Genomic DNA, 11,101 nt, shown 5'->3' on the forward strand with positions numbered 1-11,101 from the left:
CTAGTATTTTTTTGTGTGTGTGGGTGTTAAGTGTCTGAGGCTGGAACCGAGCTCTGGTCCTCCTGACTCTGGGGCTGGCGCTTTATTCACTGCGCCACCTAGAGGCCCCATAGATTCTTTTTTTAGTTTGCTTTTTCGGAGTGGGGAAGGCAGGGCAATTGGGCTTAAGTGACTTGCCCAAGGTCACTCAGTTAGTAAGTGCTAAGTGTCTGAGGCCAGATTTGAACTCAGATCCTTCTGACTCCAGGGCCGGTGCTCTATTCACTGCGCCACCTAGCTGCCCCATATCAAGGTTCTCTTAACTGACCCCACATAGACCATTCACTTTGGGGTCCTTTCTGGCTGGGATGTCCCTGGCATGGCTTAATTGGCCTCCCACTCTGAGATGCCTTAGGGACCCAGAGAGAAGGAAATTCTGGACCACAATTAAATGCTGCCCAAGATTAATCCCTAATGATCCATGCAGCAACAAGCATTTATCAAAAGCCCCCGGGGATTTAAAGACAAGAATGAAGTCTTCCTTTCTCTCAGGGAACCTTCAGGGAGAGGCTATACCTGTACCCTATGTTCAGGAGATGGGAGCAGAGTAGAGGGGGAATTAGGGCACATACTTTTAAACTCTTCCTCATCTGGCTGGAAATAAAATAAGAACTGACATTTACACAGCACTTAAAAGTTTTCAGCATGAATTATCTTCCCTGATCCTCAGTACAATGTCATAAAATAAGGACTTACAGATTTTATAAACCCCATTTTGTAGAGGAGGAAAATTGAGGATCACATAGCTAAGATCAGTATTTGAATCTAGGGCTTCCTGGCTCCAAGTCCAACATTCAGCTGAATCTACCACTCAGCCTCTATAAAAGCAATAAAGTTTGGCCAAAGCAAGCCAGGGAAACAATTACCCAGATTCCACAGCTGTTTCCTCCAGTAGAAGGAGGATCTCCATCACAAAAGGACCAGAAGGGTGGACAGATGGTACCTCTGACAGGGTGCTAAGTATTGTCCCAATATTTCCTGATGCTGCCTTCACATCTTATCTCCAAGTCCATCCTGTCCCCCGACTGATGTGGCCTGTGCCTTCTTCCTGGGGACCTTCAGAGAAAAGTGAGTGAGTAGGCAGATGGACTCAAGAGCCATCTGTGTTACCCACATCAGGATGTGCCCAGGAACATTGCTGATTCCAGATGGCACCCCCTCCTGTAGACTGTGTGGAAAGGTATACAGGCTTCCCTCACTCCAGAATGGGCAAATAGACTACTGAAAGACCCCCAAAGCCCCAGACACATCACAGTTTGGGAATCCTTCAAGGAGCCCAGCCTGTGCACACTGTGGCTCGTTTCTAAAGGGTCTGAACTCCTAGCATCCCAGACAATTAGAACAAGAAGGAACCTCAGAGACCATCTAGTCTAAATCCCTCATTCTGCAAAAGAGGAAACTGAGGCCTTGTCCAAGATTGCATGTGTCCTAAATATAGAGAAATGATTTGATCCCAGGACCCATGACTCCAAACCCTTTCATCCTTCTGTAATACTACTATAGTCTGCCAAGCAAGGCTCCCATCTCCAACTTGGGAACCAGGAAGACAATACTATGGTCTCTGAATGATACAGCAGAGATGTCTCAATCTGGGGTAAGATCCCCAAGGACAGAACAGGGCATGAGGATAAGGACATGTTTACATGGTGCTGACCATATGCTAGGAACTAGAAAATTCCATCAAATATGTAGCTATGCCTATGTGACATTTCATCTTACTGGCATGTCAGCCAGCCTCATCTCTGCCTCTGCCTCAGGGATGCTAGCACAGCTGGGAACCTGGAAGTATGTGATTTAGATGGATTTTTTTCTTTTAGTTTTCAAAGCATCTCCATATCCATTATCATATTTGATTCAGTGTTTTTGTTGTTCTGTTTACCTACCCTGTGTCCCCATTTGGGGTTTTCTTGGTAAAGATACTGGAGTGGTTTTTGTCATTTCCTTCTCTAGTTCATTTTATAGATGAGGAAACTGAGGCAAACAAGTTTAAATGACTTGCCCAGAGTCACACAGCTAGCAGGTACCTGATGATGAATTTGAACTCAAGTCTTCCTGACTCTAGATACTCTATCCACTGTGCCACTTAGCTGCCCTAATTAAATGTTACTCCCCCACATAAATAACTTCAGGGGCTCCCCATTGCCTCAAAGGTAAAACACAAACTCTTTAACTGAGCATTTCATTCCTTTCTCAAATTGCTTCCTGCCTACCAATCTAGGTCTATTTCACATAACACCCTTTCATGCTATTATCATGCCCATTTTATAGAAGAGGAAACCGAGGCTTGTAGAAATTAAATCACTTGCTCAGGGTCACACAGCTAGTAAGTAGCAATGGTGGGATTCAAACCCAGATCCCCCAGCACCTGGTGAGTGTTGTTTCTATGCTCTCCATCCAACATTTGCTCTACATTCAGAAAAATTGTGGTCCAACTTTCACCCCCAAACCCCAGAATAGTGACTTCTGCCTTGTGACATGAAGGTCAGGCTGGGAGCTGGCCTCGTTTGGACTTTGCCCAGGCTGTGCGAGATTCCATTCTAGCCCCTGAATGTCTTGGTCAATCTCTGCGTTTCAGTTGGCTTCCTATAAAGTAGCTGAATGTTATTTACCTACCTTGGAGCAATGTGAGGGAGGATTAATTAATTAATGTTTGTAAAGTGCTTCAGAGACCAAAAAGCTTCGTGTAAATGCCAGGCGGCTAATGAATCTACAGCCTCATGAGCTGCAGCTCCAGGATAAGGGTTCTGTTTGCCAGTGGATAAAAACAGCTTCTCAGTAGCGAAAATTAAAATTACACATTTTTAAAAATTGCATTTTGACATGGGAGATTAACTGCACATTCTGGGCCCCAGTGCCGCCTGCCATCACTGGATTCTGGGGCTTGGGAGGGAAGGAGCATTCTGGGACAGAAGAACAGGGCAAGAGAAAGGTATGGGGGGGGTGGGAAGGGAGAAGGACTGAGGCTCTGACCATTGAAAGCATCAGGGCTGGGGAGGCTGCCTGCAAATGACTGGGGCAAAGACCCTGAGCTTGCAGAGTATCAGCTTCGGAGTTGGAAGGTGAATCCCCAAACAGGGTCTTTTCAGAAACCTCTGGACCAAATGCCAGCTTTGTTGTGAGAACCTGACCTTTTATTTTGTGTTTGGCTCCCCGGCAAAAGAACAGATGCTTTTGTAACTAAAAATAATGAAAGAAAACTCAAATCCCTAAGCCTAGGTCAGGAGGAGTTATTGGCAAATTCTCCTGAGCAAAGCATTCTCTGTGTCCTCATCAGCTCCTGGAACACAAAGGACCCCGCACTCAGCATTACTGGGTCAGAGTGGTCGTCATTCACATTGGACCAAACCTCCTTGAACAGGGAAATACATAGATTCTTTTCATATGCTCTTGCCAGAAGTTGGCTAAAAAGCAGAATCACAGTTCTCCCCTTTCTCCCTTGTCCCAATATTTTTCTTCTTTCTCCTCTATTTCTTCCTTTTTCTCCTCCTCTTCCTATGACTTTTCCTCTTCTCCCTTTCACTTTCCTCTTCATTCCTTTCCTCTCTATTCTCTTCTTCCCCCTCCTCTGCATAATTTTTCATCTCCTTTTCTTTTTCTTCTTCCCTCTTTCCTTTTCTCTCATCTCCCTCCTCTTCCTCTTTCATTCTGTGCTCTTTTCTTCTCTCTCCATTATTCTCTTCCTCCTCATCTGCAGCCTCCTTTTCCATCTCCTTCTTTTCTTTTTCCCTCTTCCTCCTTTCCTTTTCTCTCATTCCCTTCCTCTTCTTCTTTCTCATTTTTTCTACTTTTTCATTTCCTTCTACTAATTATCTTCCATATTTTCCTCCTTTTTCTCACATTATCCTTTTCTTTTTTTTACTCCTTTTCCTCTTCCCTTTTCTTCCTCTCCTCTTCTTTCTCCTGATTTTCTATTCTTTCTCTTTTTTCCATTCTTTTTTCCTCTTCCCCCTTTTCTCTCTCTGTTTTCCCCCTGCCTTTCTATCTATCCTCCTTCTATTTCTCTTTTTCTTAATTTACTTCTCTTCTTTCACTTACTAAAAGGGAAAAAATACTTTCAGCTGGCTGGGCCTCATCTTGAAGACTAGCTTCCTGCACTGTCAATTCTGCAGTCCTGAACAATGACTTCATCTTTATTCTGGCTTTTCACTGTAAAAACAAAAACCTGATAAGAGAATCCAACTTCTTTCCAAGGATGTCAGGGGGAAAAATCAAAACTTAAATGATACAAACCAAAGTCAAGGTGTCCAACCCCCTAACTAAGCTTCCCTTGAAAGAAAGAATGAATGGCCTGGAAGGAGACCCTGACAAATGTGGCTACAGTCCAAGGAATTCTTCTCTTTGTGGGGGGCTCAGAATAATTTCTTTGCCCAGTGTTTTTGTGTGCCTCCACCAAGAAACAGGACATAATTCTTAGCAGCTCACAAAAGCACATTTTTTTTTGCATCTAAAGTACAATAACCAGAAATACTCCAATAGCTGTACTGCTTGATCAGGTCTATAGAGAACTCCATTCCCTGAGCTCTTCTGTTCCCCTGCTGCCGAGACAATTTTTATTTGTGAGTCCAGTGGACTACGGAAACAGCCTACAAATGTAAAGATACATATACGATCATGTGATTCCTCAGGAGAAGGGCAGTACACTCATAAATCTTTGGTTCCCATCACGAAAGCTTACCAACCAGTGTTGAATTCCACATGAGCATCAAAGAAACCCACGATTGGAGAGGTTGCTGCTTTCCAGCCCTGGATCCGAGCTCGGATGAGCCCTTCCCTCTTGGTATTGCGGACTATTTTCACCAACCCTGGGTATCTCTTATTTACATACTGGTCCAGATTAAATTTCAGCTCCACTGTAAAAAGAACAGATAGACAGGGCTCAAAATGAAAGAAGCGGGAGGTAGCAAATCCCTTCTGATCAGTTGTGCCAAAGGAAGAATGAGGCAATGAAATCCAAGCCAATACAGTATCGTGCAGCACAACATGACACAATATAACTCCATGTGACACATTTTTTTTTCATTTAGTGTAATGCAATATTACAAACATTGCTTAAATCCTTGCTGTGTTCACAGCACAGGGTCTGGTAGAGCATGACTGACTCATCACTTTCTCCTGGAAGCCTTCCTGGATTAACCTTGCCTCTAATAATATTTCTCTTAATAATAATTAAGGGAAATAGTGTTGTATAGTAGAAAGAGATCTGACCTGGTAACCAGCGAGACCTGAGTTCAAGCCCTGTCTCTGATATATGTTGTCTGTGTAAACCCTCGGAAATTCACTTAACCTTTCCCTAGGCAATTCTTAAAGACTGTTATTTGTGGAGAAGGCACCAATCTGCATGGGCAGAGAGAATTTCCTCACCTGGGAGTTTCCTATAACAATGAAACCCAGTCCCTATGCCTGCTAGGACCACTCCCTTGCTCTCCATCCCATCAGCACTCTCTTCTTCAGTTTGTAGAATGATAACATCCCGGAGTCATAGGGAAGAGCCTTCTGGACTTATTAGAAAGACCTGATTTCAAATCCTACCTCTAACAGCTATTAGCTGTGTGACCACGAGTAAGCCATTTAACCTCTACATGCTTCAGGCATCTATCTGAGGTTTCTTAAGCATAGTGTCCAACTAATAACACATGCACCTGGAGGAGACCTCAGGCGTATGGGAGACCAGGAATGATTTATGGAAACATACACAGATTGTAGTGGGTGTTTCTTCCAGGAAGAATTTCCATACCCTTTGTTCACATGGGTTAATAGTAGCACCCATTAAATGGCCTGCCTGAGGTCACACAGCCTTAAAATAAATGGCATGTGTGGCTTATACACACTTTAGCATCATTTAATATGTGTCTAATCTATCTGTCCAAATGGGATATGAGAACCCCAAAGGCAGGAATCAGGTCTTCTGAGCCTCCTGTCTCCTCCTCAGTATAGGGGAGCAAGGACTCATCACTGCTGGGGGCTCTTAGTAAATCCTTGTTAATTCACAGAGGACCATGACTCATAGAATTCGAGTTTGGAAGGGACACCAGTGCTGCCCATTTGAGACTGGGTATTTAATGCAGAGTCATTTAACAGTTGGAAGGACTGTAGGATTTAGAGCTAGAAATTACTTTCTAGGTCATCTGGACCAACCATCCCTATTTTATAGATGAGGAAACATTGCTTGAGGTCAAATGGCTAGCAAGTATCAGAGCTGAAATTTGAACTTAATTCAATTTAACAAACATTTCCAGTAGATCCAGGCATAGTGATTCCAAATCCAGGGCCATTTAGAAGCCATCTCATCCATCCTTTTTATTTGATAGATAGGGAAACCGAGGCCCAGAGAAAGTCCCACAGTCTTTTCCCCAAGTCACATAGCTAATAAATGGCAAGGCTGGCACAGGAACCCAGGTCTCCTCATCCCCAGCCCAGGCCTCTGTTTCACAATTGGAAGACAGTTCTTGTATTTTTCTAATTTTAGAGAATACTCTGTTTAGCTTCTTCTTCTAACGTGCCCCAAATGAAGTAAAGCCCAAGTCCCTGAGAAATACAATGAGTGGGGCTGGGCTCAGAATGCAGAGAGCCAGAGTGCAGACCTGGGATGTACCCATCCATTACTGAAACTTTCCTCTTGGCCTGACCCCAGTGGCATCTGAGTCAGAAAGGTCCTAGGTGTGACCTTCACCCCCTAGGACTAAGAAAACCAAATCCCCACTGCTTGCTGCCCCCAGGCTCACCATTGTCACTGTTGTCATCTACCAGGATAATCTCTTTGAGCAGGTGAGATGGAGTGTGGTTGACAACGCTGTGCACTGAACGAAGAATCACGGATAGAGCTTCATTGACAAAAATGAAGACCACGGAGATCTGGGGCAGGTCCTCGGAATACATTATGTGCTTGCACCTGAAGAAGACAGGTGAGGAAGGAAGGACAAAGGGAGAAAGGAGAGGAGATGAAAGGGTCATCGCTTTAGAGCTGAGAGGTGCCATAGAGGTCTTCTGGCATGACCCCATTTTACAGAGGAGGTGACTGAGCCTCAGAAAGGTTAAATGATGGGTCCAAAGTCACACAGCCTGTATCTTTGGGGAATCATAGAACTAGAGCTCTAGGACCTTAGAAATCTTCTAGTCCCACCCCTTCATTTTTCATCTCTGTAGACCAGAGTGATCTGGGAAACTCAAGGAAGAACCAAGATTTTAACTGAACTTTGAAGGCCTGGAAGGAAATGGAGACCTCAAGAGAAGGGAGGGGGTTACAGGTACAGTGAGTAGAAGCATAGGGTCAGGGCACCAGAAGCTATGTTGGGGACTGAATCATCCAGTCTGGTGGGAGTCTAGGGCAATTGGATAATGACCATAGAAAAAGGAATCATGTTGGCCTAGTAGAGAGAGGCCAACCTTGGCATCCAGAAGGCCTCGTGGGTTAAAAGTCCTGCCTCTGAAACCTTCTAGCTCTTTGACCATAGTAGTAATAGAACTGAAGCTCCTGGATGGCAGAGGCTCTCTCAGTTTTGTATTTTTGTTGCCAGTGCCCATGAGCAAATGCTTATTGATTAACTGATTGACCATTAGCAAGTCCCTTAACCTCTAAGTGCCCTAGCTCACTCTCTAAGAATCTCTCTGTCTCTCTGTCTCTGTCTTTTTCTCTCTCTCTGTCTCTCCCTCTATTCCTCTGTTGCCTTTGTCAGCAGTTTTCTACTACTCTTTGTGACCACTCCTCCCCTCTTTTTTTACAAAGATACTGCAGTGGTTTGCATTTCCTTCTCCAGATCATTTTATAGATGAGAAAACTAAGGCAAACAGGGTTAAGTGACTTGCCCAGGGTCACACAGCCAGTAAGTGTCTGGCTACCTTTGAACTCAAGAAGATGAATCTTCCTGATTCCAGGCCCAGCACCACTACTCTGTCCACTATGCCATCTAGTTCTCTCTCTCTCTCTCTCTCTCTCTCTCTCTCTCTCTCTCTCTCTCTCTCTCTCTCTCTCTCTCTGTCTGTCTGTCTCTCTTTTTCTCTCTTTCTGTCTTCCTCTCTCTCTCTCACTCCTCCCTCCCCCGTGTGTATGTGTTTTATCTGCATCACTGGAGTTAGTTTCTGAATTAGTAATTCCTCTTACCAAATGAGATCACTGTTCTGGCAAAAAAAAAGAAAGAAAGAGAGGGAGAGAGAGAGAGAGAGACAGAGAGACAGAGAGACAGAGACAGAGAGGGAAAAAAAGAATCAAAGGCTAACATTTAGGTAGCACTTTGAGACTTAACAAAGCACTTTATCCAATTAGCTCATTTGATTCTCCCAACACCCAGTGAGATGGGCACCAGACATTATTATTCTCATTTCCATTTGAGTCAGCTAGGTGGCTCAGTGGCTAGACCACTGGCCAACCACTTAGCATAGTCCCTGGCATGCGGTAGGTGCTATATTAATGATTATTCCCTTCCCTTCCCTTTCCTTGCAGTCAACAAGACCTGAGTTCAAATCCAGCCTCAGACACTTATAAGCTGTGTCACCCTGGACAAGTCACTGTCTGCTTCAGTTTTCTTCACTCTAAGATGGGGATTCTAATATCACTTAACCCCCTGTGCTGTTGTGAGGATCAGATGAGATAATATTTGTAAAGAACTAAATACAGTGCCTGGTATGGAGTAGGCACTTACTAAATGCTTGTTTCCTTCCTGTTTTTATAGAAAGGTAGTATGGTCTGGTAGATAGAGAGCTGGCCTCAGTCAGGAAGACTTGGGTTAATGTCTTGCCTCTCACTATGCTGGCTGTGTGACCCTGGACAAGACCCTTGACATCTCAGGGCTCATAAGTTGAGGAGAAGGCATTGACATGAATTGGTAGGAAGATTTTCCTTACTGGGAGTTCCCTTAAAGCTCAGCTTCAGGGTAACTCCTTCCCACAAGCCTCTCCAATGCCCCAACTGTCAGTGGTCTTTGCTTCCTCAAATTAGGGTGCATGTCCTTTCCTGTGTGCAGGTTGCAGCTCCCTGACCTGAGACCATAAGCTCCCTGAGGGCAGGCATTATTTGTTTATTTTGCATCCCAGCAGAAGGGATGGGGCATAGAAGATGATTAAAACATGCTTATTTGATTGCCTTGAAATAGAAAAATCTGCTAGAGAAGATACTCCATAAAAACAACAGGGTTAGGAGGAAAATGTTTTAAATATCAGCCCTCACCAGGGCTTCTGTGGGAAAGCAGCAGGGACTTCTCAGTGCTCACTTGCTGGCATTAAAATTCACTCAAACCTGTTTAATTAGAAGTGTGCCCTCATTCCCTCAGTACACACCCCAGGTTTCCATGGTAACCATGGAGCTGCCCAGCCAGCCCCAGCCCGTGCCAGCCTCTGTCTCCCTTGCCCTCTCTCATTAGAGCTGATGACCCGGTTATCCAGCATTTCTGCATAATGGCTTTCCTCCCACCTCCCTCGAGCAGCAATGCTCATGGGTGTCCTCTTCGACAAGAGGGAGGCTTGCCTATAGTCTGGTGAGTTTCTAAATAGCACAGAAAAGGGAAGTCTCTGCTCTGGCCAAAGTTGCTGCTGGAGGAGGAGGAGGGAGGGGGAGAGGAAAGAGGAGGGGGAGAAAAAGGCTGGGCCCAGCTCCTGATGTCCTCTGCTCTCCTTCCCAGCAGGACACATACAGGTGTCCCCTAAAAATAGCCTGGCACCTGCAGAGTCAGACCGCCCCATCAGCTGGGCCCTACCTCAGCTATTTGGAAGTTTTTCCATGCTTTTAATTTACTTGAATTTCTCTTTTGAACACAAAGTATTATACCTGCCTTCTTAGCCAATGAGGGCATGCTTTCTGCTCTCCCTAACCTGCCTGTCCACACCTAGGCAAGCTCTGAGCTCTCTGGTGGCTCCAAGGGGAACATTCAGGTCACTGCTCACAGTACTTGGCTCAAAGTTCAGGGTGCTTTTGGGCAGACTGCTTGGTGATTTTCTGGGAATAATGACTTTGGAGTCAGAAGAATTGGGTTTGAACCCCTTGCCTTTGACAAATTTAATTCCCTTTATGGTAATGAACTTTTATTAAATACCAACTCATACAACTGGAGATGACTGAGGATGCAATGGGAGATCCTGGGTCTTTTAGGCTAAGGTCTTTTCACACACTCACTTTGAGTGAGGTAACGCCCATTCAGTGAATATGTCTCTTTAAGAAGTGAGTCAAGGGATGGCTCCTTTAATTGGAAAAAAAGGAGTGAGTATGTGAAAAGACCTTAGCCTAAAAGGGCTGGGGTCTCCCATTGCATTCTGGGCCATCTGCAGTCCTCCTGATGAATATTTGGTCACTGGACCCAGATGGCCCTGGAGGAGAAAGTGAGGCTGGTGACCTTACACAGCCCTCCCTCCCTCAAATCAAAGTCAGCTGCAAGTCATGTCATCATCTCCCTGATGTCACAGTCCTCTTCCAAAACGAAGGACAAACGCAACAAATACCAACTATATTCAGGTCGTGTGTTTTGACCTGGGGATGCAGAGATAAAAATCAAAGTCCCTGATCTCAAAGACCTTACGTTCCCCTGGGGGTATATGTGGGGGAATGTGTATAAGAGCATTCAATGTATATGGTGCAAGGGAAAGATCACTGCCTGTGAAGTCAGGACACCTGGTTCAAGTCCTGCTTCTGACTCTTATTACCCATGTGACTGTGGTCAAGTCACTTGACCCCTCTGGGTCTCAGTTTCCTTATTTGAGAAATGAGGGGGTCGGATTACATGGACTCAGGTTTCTTCCAGATTTGGCTCTATGAACTTCTGTATTCATATAAAATAAATGCTAAAGTAATTTCAAGAGGGAAAGAATGTTGATAAACAGGGGATTCAGGAAAGCACCTCTTGGGAACAGTTTCTTCATCTTTAATGAGGAAATTAGACTTTATGACCTCTTTAAAATCCTTTCTAGTCTGAAATATATGATCTTAAACTTTCCTTTTTCTTCTTATGAAATCTACCTTTTGGTACAGGAGATCAAGGACTACTCATTGTTTTTTGTCAAATTTTAGCAGTACGCTTTTGAACCAGTTCTTTTTCTTCTTCTTCTTCTTCTTCTTCTTCTTCTTCTTCTTCTTCTTCTT

The 11,101-nt window shown here is 44.5% G+C and overlaps 1 protein-coding gene and 1 long non-coding RNA gene across 2 annotated transcripts in view; one reads left to right on the forward strand and one right to left on the reverse strand.

Moving 5' to 3' along the window:
* The window catches only part of GALNT9 (polypeptide N-acetylgalactosaminyltransferase 9), a 217,294-nt gene that overhangs the window by 159,847 nt on the left and 46,346 nt on the right, over window positions 1-11,101 (reverse strand). The window contains exons 2-3 of the mRNA XM_069089039.1: window positions 6,762-6,928; window positions 4,715-4,889 (exon numbers count right to left, since the gene is read on the reverse strand). Coding sequence (XP_068945140.1) covers window positions 4,715-4,889; window positions 6,762-6,928 — 342 coding nt within the window. The remainder of the gene's footprint in view (window positions 1-4,714; window positions 4,890-6,761; window positions 6,929-11,101) is intronic.
* Window positions 9,416-11,101, forward strand: part of LOC138176870 (uncharacterized) — a 2,651-nt gene continuing 965 nt past the window's right edge. The window contains exon 1 of the long non-coding RNA XR_011172402.1: window positions 9,416-9,506. This is a non-coding gene — a long non-coding RNA (uncharacterized lncRNA). The remainder of the gene's footprint in view (window positions 9,507-11,101) is intronic.

This window comes from Petaurus breviceps, unplaced genomic scaffold (assembly GCF_028583685.1).
Source record: "Petaurus breviceps papuanus isolate PSGF00001 unplaced genomic scaffold, PetGlider_PUasm1.0 103, whole genome shotgun sequence".
NCBI lineage: Eukaryota > Metazoa > Chordata > Mammalia > Diprotodontia > Petauridae > Petaurus > Petaurus breviceps.